Raw genomic sequence first — 27,711 nt, 5'->3', positions numbered from 1 at the left:
AATGCCTCACTCATGTGACAACGATTGGCTGGAACGCATTCCGAGCAAAACTGAATACCCCCAATTTTTGCTCCATGCATGTATCAAGATGGCTGGTTCTCTGGTTTTAATTCTGTGGCTCTTACCCATGTATCATGGTGGGATAAATCACAGATTACTATAAATTGTGCCTGCCCCTAAATTTTGGTAACAGTGGAAAGTCCATTTATCTTTGTTTTAGAGCTGACAGATTTTTATTTGGATTTTGTAAGTCAAAATATATAAATAGTGGGTTCACATTCTTATTACCCATCAAACACAAAATGTTTTGCAGAAAGCGTAGGCACTCTCTGGTTCTATAAAGATTATACATGTATAACGTTTTAATAACATTCAGAAAACATTTTTAAAAACTTGATGCAAAACATTCTAACATAATGTTATTTTAATAACATTATTTTTGAATGTTTTGCAAAACATGTTTGCACAACATCTTGTTGACACTTTTTTTGCAAAAATCATTTTTCAATAACATTTTGACATTTCAATTTTTAAAACATTGCTGTAGTGTTTTTCATTAAAAAAAATGTTAAAAAAATATTTTTCATGTCCTTTATATAACCAAACATTTAAAATGTTATTAAAACATTCTGACCAAAATGAAAACGTGTTTAAAACACATTTAGAATGTTTTAAAAATATTTTTGTGTTTGCTGGGTATTCACAGTATAAGTTACAGATAGTGAACTTCAAAGTTAATGATGACTTGTGTTTCTTTCCTTTGACAGCAAGGAGCTAGTGACACCCTATATGCCGTACCTAGTGTGTCAACAGTGTAGCCATGTACTCAGCAAACATAGGGAAGCAAATGACAAAGAAAATAAGTTGGTAAGTATTATTACCATCAACTTGTAATTTGATTATTCAGGGATATAAAACACATTTTTGAAGATTTTTTTTTTTTAAGTGAAATGTTTCAAAATAGAACAGCAAAAACAATTTGCTAAGTGGTTCATACCCCTTTAACCTCTGCCATAGCCTGTTTCCCGGACGAGCCCCCATAAATGTCGCATGCAAGCATTCGGCCACCTAGCCATGTGGATTAAATCCATTTATTATTCACACAGTATTGGAAGGTGCCTTTAATGCACATTTTGGCTCTCGTATCAAAAGGTATTGAAATATCAGTATATGGAACTTCATAGTTATAGAGTGGGGTCAAGGCCAATCAACTACAACAGAAATCACACACGGACTATCCTCCTGTAAAATGAATTTTCAAAAGATGAGGAATTATGAGTGATTTAAAGTGAATATGTGCTAGCACCATGAAACCATCCACCCGTCAGTATTTTTTAATCGCTTTCTCTGCCTTTACAGGTTGAACAAAAGAAGAAAGATCACATGACCCTAACTGGTGTCAAGAGCATATTGACCACATGTACATCACCAAGCCAAGATGCTGTAGCAATGCACATCATGCAAGACTCAGCACACAACTTTGTCAAGGTATTATATGGTCTGCATTTATAGATTATAACTGTGTATTATTTAGTGAGAGAGCAATTGGCTAGAATAATGCACACATGCTGAGATGTGAATGTGTCTAATGCACAAGCCTGTTATTGGGGAGTGCATTAGATGCATCATATTCTCAAAGTGCATTATTTTGTCCAATATCTGCAATATATGATATTTCACATCATGATACCGTAATATTCTTCCAACATCATGATACCGTAATATTCTTCCAACAACATGAGTATAGTACACAAAACCAAAGGTCCTGTAACTGAACCTTGTGGAAGGCCATATTCCATGTAAAGGTCTTATGAGTATGCCCCAGAAACCAAAACTTGACATGATCTATTTTCAAGATAAGAACTGTACCAAAAATGGGCAGAACCAGTTACACCAAAATCATCTCGAAGCCTATGCAGCATAATCCTATGGTCAACTGTATCAAACACACAAACTTTATGATGAAAGATCATGCACAAACTTTGAGATAAAAGATGCTCAAAATCAAAATTGTTATATTTTGTTCTTTCAGGTAGCACTAGCCAGAGTAGAATGTCAAACTGATGCAGGTTATTCAGTGATTGCAACTATCATACCACTAACACAAGATACTGATGAACAGCAGACCAATGGAAAGACGCATGCAGAGAATGGGGACCATAATGGGAAAAAGAAAAAGAGGAAAATGGAAGCCATCTTGGATGGAGTGAAACAGAGGATGATGAAGAAGAAGAAGACAAGTGGAGATGGTAGCTCAACAGACAGGTATGCATAGGGGTGAACGACTAAGTTGACTAATAGTTGTAGTCGCAACTTTCAAAGTATGATCTGATGATAGTTGACTACCAATTGCATCCTCAAAAGCATAAATGAAATATTTACATGAAGTACAGCTAAATTTACAGTGGAAATTGTATTACATTTGTATTACAATGTTGTTGAAATTGGTCTGTATTATGTTGTGGGGTAATCACAGAATTAGAGAAGGAGAGCCGGGACTCCCTATACCTCCACATACAATTGCGCCGTCAGCTAGGGGGAGAAAATTAGGGGTATTCGGGTCCTTGCTGGCGGTGTGTGGAGACGAACAAAAACAATTCTGCGTCACACCTGAAGCGTCTTGGTACTCGCATGCAGCTCGCATCAAGTACGTCCCTCAAATGCGCCCTTCATCCATGTTGCGCTTGCATGACAACGAATGCCTTGAGTGCATTCTGAGGGAAACCGAATACCCCCAATTTTTGCTCCATCCCTGTATCAAGATGGCGGTCAATTCCCGATTCTCTTTCTTTAATTCTGTGGGGGCAAATCCAACAAAAAAGTAACTCACTAGTGAGTTACTTTTTCATTGGATTTGCCTAGCAAAATGTTTGAGCAACAACAATGGAGCTGCCCACGTAGGCGAAAATAATTTCACTTGTTGTTTACCTCGCTGCACTTGTTAGTTACATTTATTTTTTTCATTAAGATTTTCACCTTGTTGACTAATAAAAAAGCTGAAGTCGGGCAACCGTAGTATGAATCTCCATGTAATTTAGGTGATGAAGTTTAAGTGTCCCTACATAACAGCAAGCCCAGCACACTTGCTGTTTTCTTCAGAAGTGGTCGTAGGCCAGGTGTATGTATGGTGCAGTTCGTTAGCTTCTTCCTGAAATTTCCAATGCAAGTCATGTAGTGTTGAGACTAATATGTACATGTATACTATAATAAGACGACAATATCAGACAATGCTCAAGGAAGCTTTATGTTTCTTTGCATTGACACTACACAAACTCCTTTGTCTTGTATTTTGCTTATTATAATGTATATTATTATTTTGGTTGATTTACTTTTTTTTGTAACTTCATATGATTTTTTTTTCTGTCAAGGCATATCTAAGAAACTAACATATTGTTGGAGCTGCTGATAGGTGATCACCCATATACCAATTAACCTCCTTGCTGAAGCAAGAATTTTAGGGAAAGGCTAACTTTCTGGCCTTTTTTATTTTCTTCCCAATTGCAGTGAATCTTCCATGGAAACGGACCAAGTAACCTCCTCTCCAAACCTTACTGTCAGTATGAATAGCACCCTTATGCAGTGTCTCAATGAGATAGATGAACCCCAGTATTCTATGCCAATTGACTGTGGCATAAGTGAGCCTACATGTCTAGTGTGGGGTACAGCACCAGGAGCTGATGATGCTGAAGGTAATGGGGAAAGCTATAATGTACTGCAATACAAAAGTGTTATTGTTAATTAGACATGTGTTATTTGCATACATAAGGGAACAAACTAAGAGAGAAATGTACTCAACATTTTAACCCCACCCTCCCTAACAAAATTAGTTTTGTTCATGAGACTTCATCAATTTCCGTAAAATCAATCAATGAATAATCAATGAGTTTGACAGAAAGGGCTTTTGTAGACTAGCAGTCAAACTAGGCCTTGCCGTCTAGATTTTAAAGGCGAGTAGCAAATCACTCACTAGCATAATGCTAGGCGAGTGGTCGAACATATTGTAATTATGTAGTGGTCGAATCACTCTAGGTCTGAAAGAAAATTCATACCAATATGAAACAATTACGCACTGTTACACTGTCTCTTTCATAATGCGGGATTAAGGCTAATATATTACGATAAATCAAATATATTGAAAGTGCTGAAACTTGAATGTAAATTGATACTGGTTTCAATTATTGGTGATTCGCAGCAAGCGATATTTAGTGTCTATGTCAAATAAGATAATATTGCTTGATTTAATCACATTTATTTATCTGTTTATTGTTGTCTTTTCTGTTTCAGTGTCTTTCAAAGATGACCTCATCTTGACCCTAGCCATTGGTAGTGTTGATGGCACAGTGGTTGTATTTACCTGTAGAGATGTACCAGACTTTCACTGCTTGGCAACATTTGGCAAGGTTGAACATGAATCACCTGTTAAAAGGTCAGTTTAATTTCTTTTCATATTAAAGAAAAATATAAATATATATATTTCATCTTGTCAAAACCAGAAGATTACTTGGTAACCTGACAGATTTGACCATCTGGTGCGATGGTCAACGGGATGTAGTCAAAATCAGTCAACCAACAGAAATTGGATCGGAAAACTGTCCTGAGTGTGATGGTCATTGCCCAAGATGGTCAGGTTAGTTAATAATCTTCTGGTTTTGACAAGATGAAATGTATATTTATAGAATTCTACAAACCTAATGAGCCTCTTGAAAAAAATTCATCTTGTCAAAACTAGAAGATTACTTGGTAACCTGACAGATTTGACCACCTGGTGCGATGGCCAACGGGATGTAGTCAAAATCAGTCAATCGACATAAATTGGATGGAAAACTGTCCTGAATTTGTCATCTTATTAAATAATCTTCTGGTTTTGACAAGATGAAATGTATATTTATTAGAATTCTACAAACCTGATGAGCCTCTTGAAGAAAAAAAATTTCATCTTGTCAAAACTAGAAGATTACTTGCTACCTGACAGATTTGACCACCTGGTGCGATGCCCAACGGGATGTAGTCAAAATCAGTCAACCAACAGAAATTGAATTAAAAAACTGTCCTTAGTATGATGGCCATCGCCCAAGATGGTCTGGTTAGTAAATAATCTTTTGGTTTTGACAAGATGAAATGTATACTTATAGAATTCTACAAACCTGATGAGCCTGTTGAAGAAAAAAATTAAATAAGATATTAAAATTTACATGTAACTGCATGATTTTGTTTGTTTGATATAAGTTGATGTAAAGCTTTTAAATATGATGATGGCAAGTGCACATTGATCATTACTAGTGATTTTCTTTATTGTTGTTATTTTTCAGACTAGCATGGAATCCTGACTGCAACACACTGTTTTCAGGACATGTGGATGGTACAGTAGCACTGTGGAATTGTTCCCTGCTTACTGGGGAAATTGCCATGTCTAAAGAACTAAGAGAGAGAAAGGAAACCGTTACAGCACTAGCTGCTAATGATAGGTAGGACATCGCAAATTCAAATTTAAGGGTGTGAGAGTTCCACTTTTCAGATGTTTCCTCTTTTTTGTTGCCAAAATTTATGTGTTTTCTTTTATGTTCATCCCATAATTGGCATTTTTACCCTGATTTTATGCTGTTTTTCAGTTTTTTGAAGTATTTTCCCTCTTTTTTGGTCTGTTGTCTCTCACACCCCTACGAGAAAGATTTGACAAGATACTTGACTTGACAGTGTAACATATATTATTAGGAATTGATTTTGATTCATCCTTTCAATCAACCAACCAATCAAGCAATTCATTAATGAATTTGTTAATTAATCCAGCATGCACCAGAGAGACCATATTCAACCTACAGTTTGTCCACTCTGAAGTACAAAGTGACAACGCCTGCGTATACAGCGTGCTAACAGCGCGTAGTGCTGCGTCTCTGCTGCAGGTATGTGTGTCTTCAAAGTCGGCACAACGTGTGCGTTTGCGTCGGTACTTGTACTTCAAAGTAGACGGACTGTAGTAGCGCCCATCCCCTAATAAGCGCTCCCTATAGGATTTTGCAAGTGATAAGTACTTCAATTTTTATGCAAGTAGATAATTATTAAATAAATCAATTATTACATGTTGATCACTAAAGCAAGTGATCAATCAATCAATCAATCGCTCATTTAATCAATCAATATGTCCTCTGCAGGTTTCTTGCCATTGGCTATCAGAATGGAGATGTCATATTTTATGAGCTGCTCTTGGAAGAATCAGATGATTTTGATATAGTCTTGGTCCCAAAGCTGACAACGGTTTCATCTATAGCATATGGTGCAGTGACTTGTATGACATGGCATCCAGAGAAAAAGTAAGTTGACTTGATTCTGTGTACCCTGAAGACTTCTCAAAAGGGAGGCTGTCTCATTCCCCCTGGCTACCACTGTATATGCCAGGAGTTATACATATGTAATGACTCTGAATGACAATAGTAATTGATGGTGCAAAGTTATTATTGTCATTCATTATAACTACTCCCCTTGCCGTTCTCGCAATTGTGAAAAGTCTGATTGCATGCATCCATTCAACATGCCATTGCTTTTAATAATGTTAAGTTTTTGTTTTTTCGCCCTTTTTTACCATCATTTTACAAATTTGTTTCATGAAAATTACTTTTTTTTTGTTTAAAAGACTATTGAAAATGTATTTTCTTTCTCTGACACTGTTTTAATGCAAACTTAATACATGATGCACAAGTACACAGGGTTACTCCCTATATAAGATGTGAAGTTCCTTACACAATTTACGGAGTGCATGTAGTCATCATAGCAAAAAAACAGATGTGCACTGTGAAAGATTTGATAATGACACTCTCTGGCTTGCCAGTATGGCATCGGGCTATTCCAGATGAAATCCATACACCCCCATATTGAAGACATGACGTTAATCAGGGAGTGTGAATTGGGGTTACCTGGATGGGTGACGACGCGTTTGTAAATGGTTCTAACTGTGGAGGTGTGTGTGTTTTGTCACATTCACACTGTGGAGTCTGCTAACAACCGTGGAGCTCCACAGTTGAAGATAACCTCAAAAATGGGTTTTTGAGCCATAGAGGGGGGTATACCACCTGTCATTTTCTGATTAGAGCAACCTCCACAGTATGGCGGTTGCTGTGAGATTTGTGTAAAAAAATCTCCCCAGTTTGAATGTGGGTGTGTGAATCTCCCCAGTTGGAAAACACACACACCTCCACACTTGGCAGAATCTACAAGAGGGTGTGTGTGGAAGATTACGGTCATGTTTTCCATAGAAGGTGTATGGATTTCAAATAGAATAGTTCATTACTATACAATGATGTATAAACTTTTTTCAATTTTTATTTTCAGCATTGTGGCATGTGGGGGTGAGGATGATAATATCACAGTGTTCCATTTCCATACAGTAACTGATAGCCAAAGGAGGGGGTCTATAAGACAATATTGTAAGTATGTGTGACATGAACACACACCCACACCCCTGCCACATCCCATGCCTCACACACACCCCCACACATGACAGTGTTTCATTTCCATACAGTAACTGATAGTCAAAGGAGGGGATCTATCAGACAATATTGTAAGTATGTGTGACATATAAAGATAAACACCCCCACACCCCCTGCCACACCCACACATCACAGTGTTTCATTTCCATACAGTAACTGATAGCAAAAGGAGAGGATCTATCAGACAATATTGTAAGTACAAAACTCGGGGAGCTGATCCTGGTTGCAAAGGTTATTTGTGGAATGTCTAGGGTGTGCTCTCTTGTAGCAGCTAAGTCCCTGATTTGTTGTCAAATGGTTTGTGGAATGATGTGGGGCCATAGTGGTCAGCGACAACCTGTAAAGTGTGCTGAGGCTTGTGGATCAATGTCTAGGCATTGTAAAACACCTGTGCGTGCATATAAATCACTGTGCTAAGTATGTGCAACATAAATATAAACATCCCCCCACACACACAGACACCCTACACACCCCTGTGCATTACAAATACTTCATACTCGTAAAGTGTGCTGAGGCTTGTGGATCAATGTCTAGGCGTTGTAAAACACCTGTGCGTGCATATAAATCACTGTGCTAAGTATGTGCAACATAAATATAAACATCCCCCCACAAACACAGACACCCTACACACCCCTGTGCATTACAAATACTTCATACTCGTAAAGTGTGCTGAGGCTTGTGGATCAATGTCTAGGCGTTGTAAAACACCTGTGCGTGCATATAAATCACTGTGCTAAGTATGTGCAACATAAATATAAACATCCCCCACAAACACAGACACCCTACACACCCCTGTGCATTACAAATACTTCATACTCGTAAAGTGTGCTGAGGCTTGTGGATCAATGTCTAGGCGTTGTAAAACACCTGTGCGTGCATATAAATCACTGTGCTAAGTATGTGCAACATAGATATAAACATCCGCCCACAAACACAGACACCCTACACACCCCTGTACATTACAAATACTTCAGAGGACCTAAAAAAATGAAGCAAGTCCAAACGTGTGCATATCCTCGGTGTGGGTTGTCAAGTCAAGTGCTCAAGAAGTCGGTAATACTAAACAAATTTGATTCCGGTTAACACTGTGAGGACGTTAAGCTATAGAGCTATAGAAGTATGCACCACATAAACAAAAACACACACCCACAGTCCCCTCCACACACCCACCCCACACACATCACAGTGTTTCATTTCCATACTGTAACTGATAGCCAATATCAGACAATATTGTAAGTATGTACAACATAAACTAGAGACTGACCGATCAGATCGGGAGCTTCCTAATCCGGCCGATTATTAGCTTATCGGTAGTGATCTGCATCGGCCGATTTTTCCTTCATCCGCCGATGTAATGCACCGATCACCCAATATCATGAAAGTAATTGTTGAAGCTTAACAAGTATTCATTTATTGGTATATTTCTTTCTTTAAATCAAGCGAAATTTAGCAAAAGAACAAGCTTTGTAGGCGATAAACATATATAAAATCATACCGTGATTCAGGCACGCAGCTGAGATAATCAGGTAATTCCCCGCATTCATATGTACAATTGTAGTTCTTACTTCCGGGTTACACACGTGCGTGTCAGATTGGTGAGAGCTAGCCTACGGGCCGTGTGCAAAACTCAACACTTCCGGGTTACACACGTGCGTGTCAGATTGGGAGAGCTACGGGCCGCGTGCAAAACTCAACACTTCCGGGTTACACACGTGCGTGTCAGCTACGGGCCGTGTGCAAAACTCAATACTGACTTGAACGTAAACACAATATTAAAATGGGGCGATCGAATGATTCGACGGACTCGGATATCAGGGGGAAAGGTACAATGTAAATTGAACTTAGAATAATCATGGTCAAATTAAGTATTGTAAATGAGTACGGGAGTGTAGTTTTGTGCTCAGAGCATACATAATTATGGTAATACTTTGCGTACAAGTACCCTTTCAACATACAGGTGAAATTTACTCATGGCGATGGCAGCCATTGTTTACAATTGGGGAATTGGTAATCGGTGATCGAATCGGCAGATCAAAGAGGGAATTGATCGGCCTTTGGCCGATTCAGATAGGGACCTGATCGGTCAGACACTAACATGAACACACACTGACACCCCCTCAGACACACCCCCACACATGAAAGTGCTTTATTGAACTGATAGGCAAAGGAGGGGGTTTATCAGACATACCCCAACACATGACAGTGCTTTATTTTTATACAAGAACTGTTAGGCGAAGGAGGGGATCCATCAGACAATATTGTAAGTATACATTGATTTAACAGACACAAACATGCACCACACACCCCACCCCCACCCCACATGTTTCATTTCTCTAGAATAATTGACAGCCAAAGGGGATCCATCAGACAATATTATAGGTATAGACAAACACATACACAAGCACACTACACATAAATGAATACACCCCCACCCCCACATGACAAACTCCTACCCCTTTTACTCACTGCCACCTTGGTCACTGTCCAGCCTTAGTTGAATCAAAGCATGCAGTCAACCATCATAATATTTGCTTTATTTGAAATAAAATAATATGAATAACATTGTTAACGTTTTTGATATTACTTTTTGTTATTACAGTCAGCCCAAGACGCTTCAAGAAACCAAACCAATTCTACAAGTGTTGTGTTCTCAAAGGTAATCAATGATCTATTTTATGAGAAAATTTGCTTATGCACAAAATCTAACTTAAGGTTATTAATAATTTTAAACTGTTGTGATTTGGTAGTTCACAGCATGTATGGCATGTATCAAAAATAGGGCGGTCCCGCTGGCCAGCATTAGAATTGGAACGCTGATTTGATACAGTGACATATTTGATACACTTTTGATATAAATTATGTATGAAATGTGTATGAAATGAAAGGATAAAAATTTCCACGCTAATTTGATACAGTTTAAATTGGAACCCTGATTTGATACAGTTACATATTTCATACACTTTTGATATTATTATGTATGAAATGTGTATGAAATGAAAGGATAAAAATTTCAATGCTAATTTGATACAGTTTAAATTGGAACGCTGATTTGATACAGTAACATATTCGATACACTTTTGATATAAATTATGTATGAAATGTGTATGGAATGAAAGGATAAAAATTTCAGTGCTAATTTGATACAGTTTAAATTGGAACCCTGATTTGATACAGTTACATATTCGATACACTTTTGATATAAATTATGTATGAAATGTGTATGAAATGAAAGGATAAAAATTTCAGTGCTAATTTGATACAGTTTAAATTGGAACGCTGATTTGATACAGTAACATATTCGATACACTTTTGATATAAATTATGTATGAAATGTGTATGAAATGAAAGGATAAAAATTTTAGTGCTAATTTGATACAGTTTAAATTGGAACCCTGATTTGATACAGTTACATATTTCATACACTTTTGATATTATTATGTATGAAATGTGAATGAAATGAAAGGATAAAAATTTCAGTGCTAATTTGATACAGTTTAAATTGGAACGCTGATTTGATACAGTAACATATTCGATACACTTTTGATATAAATTATGTATGAAATGTTTATGAAATGAAAGGATAAAAATTTCCACGCTAATTTGATACAGTTTAAAATGGAACCCTGATTTGATACAGTTACATATTTCATACACTTTTGATATTATTATGTATGAAATGTGTATGAAATGAAAGGATAAAATTTCAATGTTAATTTGATACAGTTTAAATTGGAACGCTGATTTGATACAGTAACATATTCGATACACTTTTGATATAAATTATGTATGAAATGTGTATGAAATGAAAGGATAAAAATTTCCACGCTAATTTGATACAGTTTAAATTGGAACCCTGATTTGATACAGTTACATATTTCATACACTTTTGATATTATTATGTATGAAATGTGTATGAAATGAAAGGATAAAAATTTCAATGCTAATTTGATACAGTTTAAATTGGAACGCTGATTTGATACAGTAACATATTCGATACACTTTTGATATAAATTATGTATGAAATGTGTATGAAATGAAAGGATAAAAATTTCAGTGCTAATTTGATACAGTTTAAATTGGAACCCTGATTTGATACAGTTACATATTTCATACACTTTTGATATAATTATGTATGAAATGTGAATGAAATGAAAGGATAAAAATTTAAATGTTAATTTGATACAGTTTAAATTGGAACGCTGATTTGATACAGTAACATATTCGATACACTTTTGATATAATTATGTATGAAATGTGTATGGAATGAAAGGATAAAAATTTCAATGCTAATTTGATACAGTTTAAATTGGAACCCTGATTTGATATAGTAACATATTCGATACACTTTTGATATAAAGTATGTATGAAATGTGTATGAAATGAAAGGATAAAAATTTCAATGCTAATTTGATACAGTTTAAATTGGAACCCTGATTTGATACAGTTACATATTTCATACACTTTTTATATAATTATGTATCAAATATGTATGAAATGAAAGGATACATTTCATTTGATACTTTTTGATACATTATCTTGGCATTTGATACACTTTTGATATGTATAAAATGTGTATGCAATGTTAATTTGATACAGTTTTGATACATAAAAGTGTATGAAAAGAGGGTTCCAATTCAAATACTTTTTATTTCATACATTTTTCATACGTATCAAAAGTGGTGTATCAAAAGTGTATCAAATTTCAGCCAGGGATAACACACCTGAAAAAAAAAGGAAGGTTTTATTTCAAACTCTAATGGTGAGCTGCAGGTCAAATTGCTAGAATTGTACATTAAACACACCTAAACAGACACAATGCAATTTGCAGGCAGCAGCTTAATCAGCGCCAATTTTGCAACATTGAAACAAACAACTATACAAACATCCAATCCAACCCCATCCCCCCAGTAGGCAATGAGGATAAAGTGCCTTGCCCAAGGACACAACACGTTGGCACGAGCGGGGCTCGAACTCGCAACCTATGGATTATGAGTCGGGCGCATTATCCACTCAGCCACACATGCTCCCATGTTGACAGTTGACTAACAATGCTTGATTGAGATGGGGCGACAGGCGCTGTTAGCTCTTGTGAGACCACTAAGAGTTCATAGGGGTTTATTAAAAAGGTACACCAGGCAACCTTATTTGTAACTCCACCAAGGGTGAACACTTTTAAGTTTGCCTATGCATGGCTTGAGAGCAGTTGACTAGCCAAGTTGATGTTTTACAGATATTGTTCATATTTTAATGTGTTATCATCATGGAAGTATCATAATTGATACTTTGTTTGTAGTTTATTTTTTGGGGGGTGGGGGAGAGGCAAATCAAAGAGAACATGAGAAACAGTATGTCTTGGTCCAAATTGTATTATTTTGAGCCCTGGTGACTACCAAGAGATGTATAGAGTTTCCTGCACTTTTGTTTAGTCCAGGAGCAGAGAACATTGTGAAGGATAATAACTACATCAGGTGTAGATTGCAGTGGAAGCTATTGGAGTTCAAATATGTGATGCGATCAAGCAAAATCAGTTGGAACTAGGAAATATTAAATTTTCATTTTCTTATAGGATAGTAAACAGAATTTACAAAGCTGCATTTTACAGACAACCCTATTGAAATTTAACAACCAGTTCCAAAGATATGAGCAATTAAAGAGTTTTCAAAACAACAGGAAATAAAAGAAAATACTTCCTTTATTTGGCTATATCTCAAAATCAATATTTCCGAGTTCCGACTGATTTTGCTTGATCGCATCACATATGATGTGTTATATCACACGGCAATCCAACATTGTTCATCAAGACAAGTCATAACATAAATTATTGTAGCACAGTAATGTTCCAGTAGCCTCCACACTAGACAGGAAATACACTTTGTGATCCAAGTCCCGGATCCAAGTCATAATAAATACAAAACCTACCGAACTGAACAGAGTATCTCGTACATTTTTCTCATGAAATTTAATATTTTACTTTTATTTTTCTTATTTGTGCTGCATATAGGACACACTTCATTTGTGAGCAGTGTCAAGTTTGACCCCACATCAGATTTCCTCTTCTCATCAGGATGGGATGGTCAACTCTTCTTCTGGGACACCACAGAAATCGATGATGTCATCAGTTCCGGGGATGATGAATCCGATATTGTCTTCCAGTCTGGTTTTGCCATAGGTCAAGGTCAAAGATCACAGGGGTCAACAGCGTATGGTGATAGCAGTAGTGTGAGTCCATATGTGCCTATACAAGCACTGGTTTGTCAGGGGTCGGTGACATTAGCCGTCAGATGTAGTCAAGACAGAGTACATATTGTTCTGTATGAAGTGCAAAAGTGTTTGTATAATCAGAGAAGATGAGACTCATCTCCTCTTAGACTGGTTCTAGTTTGGAAAAACATGTTCCTAGCTGCAAGTTGACATAAAAGTTGGCACCCAGCTTATGCTTGTTAATTTGGGTATGCTGCACTCAAATCTGTTGTCTGCCAAGCAATATTTTGAGATTATGACCCTCAAAAAGGCCCCCAATATAGGATCGTATAGATATAGGATCGTTGCCAGCTTTTATGCGAACTTGCCGCTTGATGCTTAAATAAGCACATATTTCCAAAATAGAACCCATCTATCTGGTGTCATGCTGCATTATAGTGTATGTAACCAGTGGCGGCGCTACGGGAGGGGGGTACCCAAATATTTTTCTTGCCCAACCCCCCAAATCACGTAAATTTCCACTTTTTATGCAAATTTTGCATAAAATTTGCCAATTTTGCCCCGAAATTCACTATGCCCCCCAAAAAAAAAAAAATTCCTGGCACTGCCACTGTATGTAACAGGAGCCTACATTTCATATGGGTTCATTATGTTCATAAGAATTACAAGGATCAGACTATACTAGAAATATCAATTGAATGAACAGTCTGACATAGCGTGGCGGTTTTTTGTGCACACTGCACGATGTATGCGAACGTGTGCGACTGCATGCATAAAGCGGAAGTGAATTCAACCATGCCGACTCACTCTTAATTGCATGGTTAGTATTTAATTATTGTATTCAAGGTCGTGCGTTCACGTTGTAGTTTGAAATATACGATCGTGATTGGATCAAGTACAGCTGTTGAAAGCTATGTTCATTCAATTGAAATTTCTAGTATAGTATTTATTAGCATTTTTCAAAAACAGCATTTATAACATTGTAAATCAGATGAGTGTCATTTCATTCAGTAATATTCAAGAAATGTAATGCATGCACTTAACAAGTAAGTACCAGAGTCCCATGATACTGAAAAACACTTTGGTCAGTGCATAAGAAGAGAAAAAGTCAAGTTACGGGGCTCAATAATAACCCTTTTTTTGGTTTATCCTTCATGTAGAACTGTACAGAATGAGCCTAAAACAGAAATCGTTTGAATGATTATCGTCACCCTCATAACCAAAGGGCCTAAGTCATTATTACATGTTTCTCATTTGGAATTTTGATTTTCTGAGTAATAAACCCGTGATTAAGCAAATTTTCAGCAGCATTCTTCATGAACTTGTGGAATATAATTATCTCTTTTGATGTATTCCACAAGTTAATGAATAATGCGGCTGGAAATTTGCTTAATTATGGGTTTATTACTCAGAAAATCAAAATTCTAAATGAGAAATATGTAATAATGACTTAGGCCCTTTGGTTATGAAGGTGACGTTCTACAAATAAGTTCCACAAGCTGCTTAATTCATCATACTACAAATTTGACCCCAACTTGTGTAAGTTTTGTTTTAACATAAGTGCCTTACTGCCTTTGGTAGAAAAACAGACATTTCAGTGAATGAAAAACATATTTTTATACCCACGTACAAAAGTATATTTTCCTCAAAGGTCAAAAATAGGCTCACTTTCTGGAGAATTGCTTTTCTAGAATGTCATACTTAAAATATGCGAGATGGCAGTTGTCTGTAATTTATATAAATCTATGATGTCAGTATGAGTGTAATTACAATTCGCAAGTAATATTGTATGTAAAACCAAAATACAGATACTATATTTTACTGGGAAAAACAGAAATGCATATATACAACATTCATACACTCTAGATGGTGAGAACCAATCACAGCAAATGTTAGTAAATTACTGAGCAGTGCATAAATGTTGTATAGTTGCATGGGCGGGCACTCTGCGTAGGCTTTCAGACGCATTAATTTTTTCTTGGGGGTTGATGCATGTATATTTGTATTTTTCAACATTTTTACTGCAGTGAAACTTTTGTTGTAAAAATAGGAAACATCACAGGATTTTTTTCTTGTGTATGAAATAGGGTAAACAAGGCATATCACTTGTTGGTCGAGCTGCGGGGCTCGTGCATTAGTCGCATCAACATCTCAGTATGCATGCATTATTTTGTACAATTTCACTCTCAACAAGTGATACGCATTTATTAACCTATAATTAATATACTTGCATTCCATTAGTTTGTAAATTAAATCTAATACTGGAACTAATTTGCAACTCACTTTGCTACGTTGCGTCCGAAAACATCGGATTAGTTCCAGTAAGTAAGTAGTAAGTAAGTAACACGGCATTTATAATGCGCCTAATGCCAGAGGATACAAAGCGCAGAAACACAGAAAACAAAACAAAACAAACAAAAGCAACATCATGAGAAAAGGTATGTTTTCAGAAGGATATGAACCCGGTGACAGTTTGGGCACTCACGGATATTTAGGGGATTGAGTTCCATTTGTAAGGAGCAACCACTGAAAAGGCCCTGTCCCGGCACCCTTGTTAAATCCTTGGTACACGAAGATTGAGACCGTGGTCGAGCGTGTGGTGACTGAGCCCTCATGAGGACGTTTAACAGTTAGGCACTCATCGATATACCGGGGACACAGCCCATTCAGTGACTTGTATATATAAAGCAGAGTTTTGAAAGTATTAGATTTAATTTACAAACTAATGTTTTGAACTAATGGATGAATAATCTACACCAAGATATACTTGCATTCCGTTGCATAAAGGGCTAATTCCATTTTCAAGAAGTCCACACACTCCTGTGCAAGATGGTACTGCCATCTCAATTCACTATGTGCGGGTAGAGCCTTGACCTGGCAGCATCCTTGAAAGGAAGAATTGCGTAAACTTACACAGAATGTTATATGATGGGTTCAATTCCCATTCATGTATGATCCCAGTTCGAGGCTCTCCCCGCACATAGTGCATAATAATGGCGGAAAAATGCAAGTAGCTAATTCCAATTGAACCTTATGTTCAGGCCTCGAAATAAGCCAGAATTTCTGAGGGTCATTTGGGCCCTCGATCTTAAATGTTTGAGGGTCCTCACAAACTTTTGTGGGCCCGAATTTGAGCCATTGGTTTTAACCTATGAACCCCACGAAACAGAGAAAAATGTCAAATTTTTTGTGGGCCCATTGGGCCCGCCAGATGTATCTTTTGCGGGCCCTCACTGATTTTCGGGGGCTGAGGGGCCCTCCTTATTTCGAGGCCTGCTTATGTTCAATCCAGCTGGCAATGTTTGTTAGTTTTATGTTAAATTGAAGTTGAAAATTGTTAAAATGTATAAAATCCAGTTGAATTTTACACAATTTGACCTCAACATAGTTAAGGGATCCAAAATGAGCGTTTATTATTTCGACAGTATTTTTGTGGGACATGAGAGCACCTCAGACCTATCGATTGCATTCTGAATACGAAGCATGTCTTTCTGATATCAAATAATTTTCATTTTTTTAAATCACAATATAATACAAATTTTATGACAAATTATAAAAATTTGATATTTGTCAAATTTTTGATATATAACAGTCCTAGAAGTGAATTATATAAATCTAATGATATATTCTTAATGTGTATGTAGCAGGGAGAAAAACCCGACGGTCAATTGAAAATTTTGACCTTTCATATTGAATATATGGATTTTTTTCCCAAATTTTGTTGTTTTGGGGAAAAAATCCATATCTTCAATACTGAAAGGTCAAAATTTTCAATTGATCGTCGGCTTTTCATCCCACCTACATACACTTTAAGTATAAATCATCAGATTTATAAAGTTTACTTCAAGTACTGTTAAATATCAAAAATATCAATTTTAATGATTTGCCATAAAATGTGTATTAAATTGCGAATTTCAAAAATCAAAATTATTTGATATCAGAATGACATTCTTCGTATTCAGACTGCAATTCGATATGTCTGATGTGCTCTAATGTCCCAAAATAAATACTGTCCAAACGTTCATACCCCAGCCCTTAATGTAGATTTTGTTTGGAATTCCATATTCTTTTTCCACTTTTTATGGATGAAAAGCATTGGATCTGGAATTATTGAAACAATTTAATTGGAATTCCAAAATCTTCCTCAACAGGGGTGTGGTTTACAAATAGAATGGCTCAATCAAAATCAAAACCTGTAAAAAGTACTACTAAAGACCATTTCATTTTGTATGTTATAATACATTTATTTTGTTACTGACATTACAAATCATTTAATAAATACTTGATATGAGTTAAAATATTGCTTCTCATTGTGTGTGATTATTGTCAATTTAATACAGTACCATATTCGACCTAATTAATAAGCTTAAAAGATGACAGAGGGACAGGTCTCTAGATCGATTCCACAACCACACATACATATCACCTATTTTATTGCATTATCATGCAAATTGCCTTGTGGTACCTGTGGGACAGGATTTTATTTAAACGATCACACGGTCATGAATGATGTAGTATTGCACACACTCTATTTAGGTCGAATATGGTAATCTACTTCAAGTGATAGGTTAACTAGGAAGAAAGTAGGATTCACAGTCAGTGAGTCAGTACTTATGAACTGGGAGAGCTAACAATACTGTTGCTCACTGTTGGTAGATCCTGTGAGCAGCTTACCAGTGGTACCGTGTAATTACTCACTGGACACTTAGTTGTGCGATCAAGCTAAATGAGTTGCTAAATCAGTGGCGTAGATTTCTTCTTGACATTGGGGTTGGAAAAAATTTCTTGAAGTATAGTGAATCAAGCACCATTTAGCCAAAGAATGGTACAAATGTGTGTATGCCATATTGAAGCTAAACTGATGAAATGTGGTGCAAAAGTGGAATCAATTTGCGCGAAGTGTGGGAATCAATTTGCGTGATGCACGGAAAAATGTGCACTTTTGGGCCTAAAATTGCCAAATATGAGGTTAATTTGGTCAGAAACCCACATACAGGCATCAACACTGGGGGGATGATTGTATGGACCATCTCCTGGCAAAACATTGAACTTCCAGAGTGCCCCCCCCTGACAAAAAATAAGTGCCCCTCTGACAAAAAATGAAAGAGAAATTCAGGAAGGAAAAGAAAAGGGCAAGGAGCCCTTTTCTAGCAAAATTCAGGGCCAAAATAGTGTAAAATACAAAATTTTTTAGCGCTACGTGCGCACATTGTAACTATAAAGCCCTTTTTTATCCGGATAATGGGCGAAAATAGTGTAAAATACCATTTTTTTTTTTTATTCGTGCACATCATCCCAATAAGGCCCTTTTCGGGAAGCTCAAGACATACAGTCTCTATGTATTGTATGATGCAACTGCAATTTTTTTTCGCTGTGCCCCCAAAATTTTATTTTGCCCCCCCCTGACCAAGAAAGCTGGCTACGCCCCTGCTTTAAAGGAGGATTTTGTGATCCTTGCATCCTCTTTTTATGACATTTTTCAGTAGATATCCATGAAAAAAGCTTATTCCCAAAATTTCAATTGATTCTGATTTTGCATTTGCAAGTTATACATGATTATGTGCATTACACTGCTCCATAGGCCACTGTTGTAATTTCGTTTTGGTATACCAGAACAAAATTTCACGATATCTTTGCTAAACGAATTAATCTGCAAGAAATATTTGGTACATAAACATTATGTAGCCAGTGGTATAAAAATCTCAACTTTTTTTGAGAAAAGTGGGGGGATGAGGCTGTGGATCACAAAATACCCTTTTAAATGCAGTGACCAACATTACATAGCATTCAACTAATCATGAAAGCCAGGGACAACAAAGTGCGATTCAAGAACTACCTTGTGATGGCATTACCTTCAAGACCTTTATATCTCAAAAAGTTGGTATGCAACTATGGCTCTGCTTTCGAGCATTAATGCTCTGCATCAGGCTCCGATAAATCCCCTGTCCGATTGCCCGGGGCAATTGAAAATACTGTCGGGCAAGCTAAATCTAGCCGGCAGCCTGCCCGATCGGGCAATTGCAAAATTATTGTGCAATGACGGCATTATTATGCGTTCACATTTTACTTGCATTAATAGCAATGCAGATCGACAAACAAACAGTAGAAAATATATTTCCTGACAAGCCAGCAACTTAATTTCCACTGTTATTGATCCCAGGCTATTCCCCGAAGCATAATAAAACTGTATTAGGCAATTTTAGCTATTACAATACAGCAACTTGTTGATGGGTTTCTTTCAGAAATATTCGGGCATAATCGGGCAAGCAAAAGTTGACATAAGCTTGCCCGATCGGGCAATTGAAAATAAAAAATTTATCGGAGCCTGCTCTGCATGCTAGTCATAAGCTTCAACATAAAAAGACTAAGTTTTGGGAAATTTTATCAAAATATCAAGAGCTATCTTAAGAACCACTGAACCAATGCTAGGCTTGTTTGTACTCATTTTAATGTATTTTTCATGCTGATTAAAAATATTGTCATGAAAATGTACAATTCTGAAATTTTTGAAAAATTCAAATAAAATTTGAAACGTGTCATCTGCAGTCGACACCCGCGTGGAGAGAGTTAAATCAGAGCTCCAGCGTGGATGTATACCTTTTGTTTGGTCTTCACCGGCAATGAACACAAATTGGACCCAAGTTGGAGTTTGAAAACAGCAGGTAAGCTACCAATTTTAGTAATCAAACTAATCACAATCTCACATGATTATGTGAATTAACATAAATAACATAAATATAGCATACTAGTATTTAATATATTTTATCTACAATCCCTTTTCAAGAAAACCATGTGAGCTTTGTTATGTTACTTAGATTGTGCAATAAAGCACATAGTTCAAATATTTGGTGCTGTGGCCCGCCACCTTCATTAAAATTTGTATCTACTTCCATTTTCCAATAAACTAGCATCATGTCAAAGGCAGCAATTAAGTTTGCCCATTTCTAGGAGCTAACCACCTGACCAAATGATGTTCCAGTTAAGTTCTTCTCCAGCATCAAGTATCACACACTTCATGACTTCAATTTCTTTCTCATGCTTTGCTATTATGTGATATGCCCCCAGCAAGAGATTATAAGAGAACCAGCAAATTCACACTAAAAATGTTAAGAATAAATCAGTGTACAGCATCATCAATTTTTATCTGGCGGAAGGGGCCACAATATTAAAAAGGATATTTGTTCCGAAAGATGGGGGAGATGGGTGAAGCTCAAGTTTGGAGGAGGAACCAGGACCATATGTGACCATCCAGCACAACTGAGCCCTGAAGTCGCCAATCATCATTTTGAGACATTCAACCAAAATATTCTGCTTGAAATTAGCTTTAAAATTATGTATATCATGTCTATAGTACTTGACATTTAAGTAGTGAAAAATCAATAAAACAGTCAATAAATCCTTTGTTTCCTATTGTTTATTGTTAAGTTCAATGGAACATATCTCAATAGTGGCACTGGAGACATCCGGGCTCAGTTGTGGTGGATGGTCACATATAGTGCTGCCACTGGATTATCAAATCACATAGTGAGAATCTGCGAACTCGATCAACCAACTCTCAGTCACACATGTTAAATCATTACGGATATATATGTATAAATAAAAATGTTCCTTCCTTAATTTACACTAACAAACACAAAATATCTTAATATCCACTTGTGTCAAGTATACATTGAGTTGTGTAGGCTTTCCATCTCATATGCTCGCTGTTTAGCTCTTGCCTATAGAAAGAAAACAAAATATAAAACATGGTTTAATACAGTGGGATAATTAAGGCAGTAGGTAATGAACTTTTAGGTTACTTAGTACTTTTAATTTTACACTTTTCATCCAAATTTCGTATTTTTTATATCGTATCAGTTAGTGGGGTGCGCCCTGAAGTAGGCTTCAAAACAAAGCGGCGCGATCAATTTGAAACTTCGCGTGCAAGCATAGAAGCGCTATCTGTGGAAACAGGTTCTAAATGGACCCCTAGTCAAATGAAACAGACTAAAATAGTCTATATATCTACCTCCAGTCACCGGCGCTAGCTTTGAAGTTCAGCATGTGCTGCGTTGACTTAGCGTTGTTTCTTGCATGTACATATGCGCGCCACTTGTAAGCATGTACACGCACCAACTCCCAAGTAACGCTAGGCTAATGTAGAACACTCAGGCTGAACTTCAAAGCTAGTGCAGGTGACTGGAGGTAGATATAGACTATAGTGCATTAATATCTTCATACCTTTTCTTTCCTATATTCTTCATAATCTTCATCATCTGTTGGTAATTCATGTCGGCATACTGGGCATGAATTAGTCTGCAGAATAAAATACAGTTACATCTATGAATAGTGGGTCTATTTCCAAATTTAATGATACAGGTGGTCATACTTGTCAAATTTCTCTGTGCTATTAATGTTAAAATTTGATAGATTGGTGCGCAAAAGGTTACATACTTACTATGCGCAAAAGGTTACATACTTACTAAGGTTTAAACAAAGAATGTAACCTTTATATGCTCAACTTATAGTATGGCTGAACTGAAAAACAGTGACATGATCGACAGGAATTAAATATGATAAACATAATGGTGAAAATTATGTTAATTAAACTTTTTTAGTGTTAACTTCTTTCAAGTAAAAGAGGGAGGTTCTTATGGATGGTAAGACAATCATAAGAAACCAAATTATATCACAGTAAATCTTTTGAGTCCTATAAATTTTTATTCATTTTCAGAGTTTTCATCTCATGATCATCATAATTATTTACATAGATGTGCCAATGTGTGTACGCCAATTTGCCCATTGCATGGTTCAACCATGTGCGAGGAGAACTGAACCAGTCATATAACATTGCATTTAAGTTATGTAATTCTTTCTTTCATATGCCAGTTCAAGGCTCTAAGTGAATAAGGTCCCTCCAGTGTTTAGCTAGTAGTTCTTGAAACATGAAATGTGAACCAACAGAACATTCTTCAAATTCAAATTCTATCTCTGTTGATGGATCAATTTTTGACCTTGCATTTTTTCATGGTACATCAGAAAGATAGGTCCCAAGATGAAACCTTGTGGAATACCAGGAAATGGCAGGGTTTTAGCTTGGTAAACTTACCTGTTTAAGCCATGGTAATATGCACCTATGATGGAACTGATGTTTACATGGTAACTCTTTACACTTATCACCAATTTGAAATGGAATCAGACACACTGGACATTTGTTTCCTGTAAGAAAAAAAATCATACACAGTGGGATTACTAGTTTTTATATAGCACAAGTAGTATGCAAATCCCAACCTCCCACAATTGTGTTAATCTTGTTGTACAATCTACTCTTTTGACATAAGTTAGAGAGGTACTTACTATGGATAGGAGTGACTTTGTCTTCTACCTGTATTTATTGCAATTGTACCGAAGATTATTTCTACTTGTAACAGGTTTGTCTATTTCAAGCTTTCATCAGTCCTAACACTTTTGCAGCTTTCAAGCAGATTTCAGCTTTTTTATTGCTCAAATTTATGTGTTTTCTTTTATTTTTAGCCCAATTTTTTACCCTAATTTCATGTTGTTTTTCAGCTTTTTTGTTGAGCATTTTCAGCTTTTTTTTTCACTAAAGGTCAGTTTCAGGTCAGATGCATTCATCCATTGACAAGACACATGTTTAGATTTGCCACATGAATTGAAAAGTTTGTCTCAAAGCTCGCACACATTAAAAAAATTGTGCACTTTAGTCATGCCTGAATTGTCAAAAAAACATTTTTATTTTCCCACTTTAGGTCCGTTCATACTACCACCGCATTTTCGATGCGTTGTTTTGTGATGCGGTGCGTTGCCGCACTGCATCGTACTGCATTGCGATATCGCAATAAAGTTAAATACATTTTAACTTGGAAATGCGACGAGTTGCGTTGTGTTGTGGTAAAAAGTAATCAATATATCGGCATCGCAAAGCAACGCATCGCAAATGCAGTGGTAGTATGAACGGACCTTTTCTTGTTTTTTGAATTTTTGAATTTTTACTATCAAAAACTTTCAAATTAATGCAACTTCATAACAAGCAGCATAGAATTTAAGGAGTGTATAAAAGACTGGTACACATGGTAAAAAGCCTCATTAAATTGTTATCATAATTCACAAAATACACCTTGGCCAAGAGGGCATTCCCTTCCAATCATCCATCAGCCTGTCACAGTTTCTTACCTGAGTTTTGTGTTGTTATGTTAACATCTGGTAGCTCTTCTACCACTTCCTTGGATGCAGGAGGAGCTTTCATCAGTTCCTCTGGTAGTTGACCATCATCCTTCAGCCTGTCACAGTTTCTTACCTGAGTTTTGTGTTGTTATGTTAACATCTGGTAGCTCTTCTACCACTTCCTTGGATGCAGGAGGAGCCTTCATCAGTTCCTCTGGTAGTTGATGCCTGGAAAAAAACAAGTCAAGGATATAATCAGAATGTTGATTCAGCTCAGGGCAGATGAAGCTCACTAGACAGACCACTGGATTAAAGTCAAATCATTAAAAGTGGTACTTCACCACTTGATAAATTTGTGACTATTTTTGCATTTTTCTTAAAAATAATAAGACACTGGTAACAAGTTAATTAGTTATGTATATTATAGGGGCAAGGAATCCAGTTACTACACTGGAATTTCAGTGACTCAAGACAAGCAGTACATTATTTATGATAAGAAAAGAGGTACCGCTAGAATGTACCTCATTTCTTAACATATATAACCACTTGGCTTGCATTATCACTGAAATTTCAGTGAAGTAATTGGATTCCTTGCCCCTATAATATACATAACTTCTGTTACCAGTGTGTAGTTATCTTTTGAGAATCAAAATTTATCAGGGGGTGTCTGCAGGGCACCTGAGGGCGGATTCACTGTTCACATGGGAGGAAATGTGGTGCACCGCCCAAATGAGGGGAAAAGACAAACAAAGAGGAAAATGAAAGAAAGGAAGGAACTCAATGAGGAAGGAAAAAAGAAGCAAGAAACACTTTACACTAAAAATCACAACATTTCATTCATTCATGCTCATTTGTTGACCAACATTTTAGTATCACATGTTCTGTTTTTTTATTGATTAACTTACCCTTCAAATCTCATGGCAAATGACCTGTAATCATTCATTAGCAACCTGAAACATAAAATGAAAAATAATGTTAACACTCTATGCAAGATGTAAGTTTAGATTATGGAACTCAGTCTTCCAATGATTGAAAGCCCATTATTTATCTGTTCGCCATTTGATTCAATACATTCTGTGTAGCAGTTTCAGACAATAGCTTGGGATTAAGCCGATCCTTTCAGGACTAATGAAACATGGCCAAGAACATTTGCACAAATTGAAAGACTTGTGGATTGCGACAAATAGAATCTCAAAGCAAGCACGGAAGTGCATGATGATACACAAATTTTGTGCCTCCCACTAAACCTTGCTCTAAAAATTCAGCTTCTAATCTGCTCACTGATATAGTCTTTGCATTCGAGGCTAGAAATCAAGTCGAAATCGATGAGGCATGACACTTTGAAAAGCAATGGAAGTTCAGAGGTAAACACTAGCTGTAAATGTGATCACATCAAAATTGTTGCTTGCACTTAAACTAAATTTTAGCATGTTCAAAATTACTACATGAAATACTTCAAATGCAACATTTGCCCTAAAAGATATAGGCCTAGCCTAGCTCATCAAAATAACCTATCCTAATTAAAAGGGATCAACAAAATATTTACATGCGTTGGAAAAAATGTCACCGCTGATCTACCAAAAAAAACATGATAGCTTTGGACTCTATATGTACCGGTACTAGTCAAAGCCTCGAATGCATCTACCGTGTGCAAATTCAAAGCAAGAGTAGATATTAAGAGAAAAGTTCTCGGGTTCTAGTGGTAATGTAAGCTACATCAATCATCATGTATATCGCCCTATTTCCATTCCAACAACCAGCCAGGTATTAAGTAAATCGTTTGAATTCACTATTTATGCTACTCAAGTACAAGTACTGTTCCGCACCATGCCATGGCATTAAGTTCAAGCAGGCCAGTACTTAGTTAGTGTAGGCTGACATGATGACGGTTAGCCCTAGAACTCTGGCCAGGCAATGGCCATAGTATCCGTTTTTACTTCTGCTGCAAGGGCCAGAGGCACTTACATTGAAACACTTGTTGAGCTTGCTTGAGCGATCTAGTACAAAAGTCGAAAGCATTTCAATGCATAATCAAACCAATACAAATGTGTGTCGTTCACTATAAATAAACATGATAAAACCCACTTGAGAACACACAATCGCCGGCCAGTAATTTTTCTAAAGATGCCATTTAGTACTCTCAGATTCAATCACTTAAAATTGCAGAAAACTGAATCGCACACGTACTAAATCGCTGTCGCATTTGCATGCTGTTTTTCAAAAGCGACACAAAGGCTTATATTTGACACCCTCTAATATTACACACATTTGTAAACGACAGTCAATGATTCAGTCTGATGATGAGTAACCATCCATGAGCATACTACATTGTATAAACACCGCTTTACACAACGACAAATTTACATCTAGTCATTGCCACATTGGCACATATTGTCATAAGGGCATTAAGGCCATGTTCATGTGCCGTTCGTTACTCAGCCAAACATGGCAGAGTAGGGCCCGGATGCGATTATTTTTTTCGTACATCATATTTGTAAATTTAGATTTTTTCTGTTTTTCAAAATCAAACATGGATTAAAGCAAAACTCACTGAAAAAATAATATTTTCTGAAAAATAAACTGATTTTACACGTATGCGTTACAAATATGATGTACGAAAAAATTAATCACTGCCCGGATACCCTCTTCACAACGTTAATTTTCTCAACAAGGAAAGAGACAGGAAAAACGAACGTCTATTACTTACGGTGCATGATGATGGTGCAGAATTCTGCAGCTTTTGCATGATAAGCTTTACAAATGAAATGACTCGACAAATTTTTTCCATTTCCTTTATGTTTGTCTACAACTATTATTATATATCTCACCTTGCCCACTGAATCAGCGTGCTTAGTTCAGGACCTGAATCTCCTGTTGGTTCACAGTCATGTTCGTCAAAATATGAAGCCATCACAACAGAGTTTTTGGTCCCACACTCCCACTGAAATCACGTTTGTTTTGTTTTGGTAAATCAATCAATCAGCTGTTGTAAAGTAAGTCCATGCAATCATTTAAAACTACGAAAGCGCGTGGCATCAGAACTGTAAGCATGTTCAATTTTGGTGGCGTTATGTAGCGTAGGCTACAATTTACCAGCCGGTGCAGATCAATCGGCACACACAGGTGCCTGCCCCTGATTTCAGAAAAATACCAGTGCACTTTTTGGAAAAACTGTTACCCTGAATAAAACATACATTATGCAGCTACTGTCCGTTTTTCCTATTCTGTCGGTCCGTGTTACGTCACTTCCGGTTGATGATGTTCGAGTGAAAACAAGTCCCTGATTCGAGTGTTGATGATTTGGTGTAATGTAAATTTCGATCGCAAATAGATTAGTCATCAAACAACCGTTTCTAAGTCTTCAGAGTGAAAGAAACTTAGGGTAGCTGCAGGTAATATGGGACAGCAGGTAATATGGGACACCTGTTTTCATTTTAACAAAAAGTAGCTTAGAGAAGGTAAACACTTTAAGTTGATTTGTTAAGTGTTTAGAGACATCAATATTGTGCTTCTAGAAATGCAGTTTTGGAGTCTGTGTATCAAACTCTTGGAAATCAATGCCAAAAAGAGTGAAATTGCCCAAAAATTATGTCGTTTTTTTGGCCTGATATAAAATCAATGACGTCACATTTTCAGATGATTGTGTATCCAAAAACTCTGGTACTGAGGGGGCATTTGTCATTTTTTATGATCTTTAGGTGATGGGTTAAGCTTATCAGCAGGTAAAATTCCACTGACAAGTGGCACTTTCCTTTTATAAATGATTATTTTCTCTGATTTCAACTGAATGGGTGCAGGTAATATGGGACACATAGGAAATTGTGTGCATTGTCAATGCGAAAAGCAAAACTATTTAGAAAATTGA

The 27,711-nt window shown here is 36.6% G+C and overlaps 2 protein-coding genes across 2 annotated transcripts in view; one reads left to right on the top strand and one right to left on the bottom strand.

Moving 5' to 3' along the window:
• LOC140171486 (uncharacterized) overlaps nucleotides 1-14,124 on the top strand; it is a 67,290-nt gene extending 53,166 nt beyond the window's left edge. Inside the window, exons 7-16 of the mRNA XM_072194755.1 lie at nucleotides 768-867; nucleotides 1,360-1,488; nucleotides 2,033-2,265; nucleotides 3,505-3,689; nucleotides 4,285-4,426; nucleotides 5,310-5,465; nucleotides 6,150-6,308; nucleotides 7,324-7,418; nucleotides 10,081-10,137; nucleotides 13,483-14,124. Coding sequence (XP_072050856.1) covers nucleotides 768-867; nucleotides 1,360-1,488; nucleotides 2,033-2,265; nucleotides 3,505-3,689; nucleotides 4,285-4,426; nucleotides 5,310-5,465; nucleotides 6,150-6,308; nucleotides 7,324-7,418; nucleotides 10,081-10,137; nucleotides 13,483-13,832 — 1,606 coding nt within the window. The 3' untranslated portion in view covers nucleotides 13,833-14,124. The remainder of the gene's footprint in view (nucleotides 1-767; nucleotides 868-1,359; nucleotides 1,489-2,032; nucleotides 2,266-3,504; nucleotides 3,690-4,284; nucleotides 4,427-5,309; nucleotides 5,466-6,149; nucleotides 6,309-7,323; nucleotides 7,419-10,080; nucleotides 10,138-13,482) is intronic.
• Nucleotides 14,125-20,014: 5,890 nt separating this feature from the next.
• Nucleotides 20,015-26,881, bottom strand: LOC140171479 (E3 ubiquitin-protein ligase RNF181-like). Its single transcript, XM_072194748.1, has 6 exons — nucleotides 26,675-26,881; nucleotides 24,752-24,796; nucleotides 23,980-24,074; nucleotides 22,771-22,880; nucleotides 21,903-21,977; nucleotides 20,015-21,400 (listed from the first exon to the last, which is right to left on the bottom strand). The coding sequence occupies exons 1-6, from the start codon at nucleotides 26,755-26,757 to the stop codon at nucleotides 21,341-21,343; spliced, it is 468 nt and encodes a 155-aa protein (XP_072050849.1). The 5' UTR covers nucleotides 26,758-26,881; the 3' UTR covers nucleotides 20,015-21,340.
• Between the last annotated feature and the right edge of the window lie 830 nt (nucleotides 26,882-27,711).

The sequence above is a fragment of the Amphiura filiformis genome, chromosome 15, assembly GCF_039555335.1.
Source record: "Amphiura filiformis chromosome 15, Afil_fr2py, whole genome shotgun sequence".
Classification (NCBI taxonomy): Eukaryota; Metazoa; Echinodermata; class Ophiuroidea; order Amphilepidida; family Amphiuridae; genus Amphiura; species Amphiura filiformis.
This window is presented reverse-complemented; position numbering and strand designations above follow the sequence as displayed.

Bases quoted from the DNA above. Each gene is read 5' to 3' on its own strand.
- LOC140171479 (XM_072194748.1), bottom strand. From the start codon at position 26,757: ATGGCTTCATATTTTGACGAACATGACTGTGAACCAACAGGAGATTCA. The intron at 24,075-24,751 runs GTAAGTTAATCA...GTTTTTTTCCAG, and splicing joins TTTGCCATGAGATTTGAAGG to GCATCAACTACCAGAGGAAC. The intron at 21,401-21,902 runs GTATGAAGATAT...TTCTTTCTATAG, and splicing joins AAGAATATAGGAAAGAAAAG to GCAAGAGCTAAACAGCGAGC.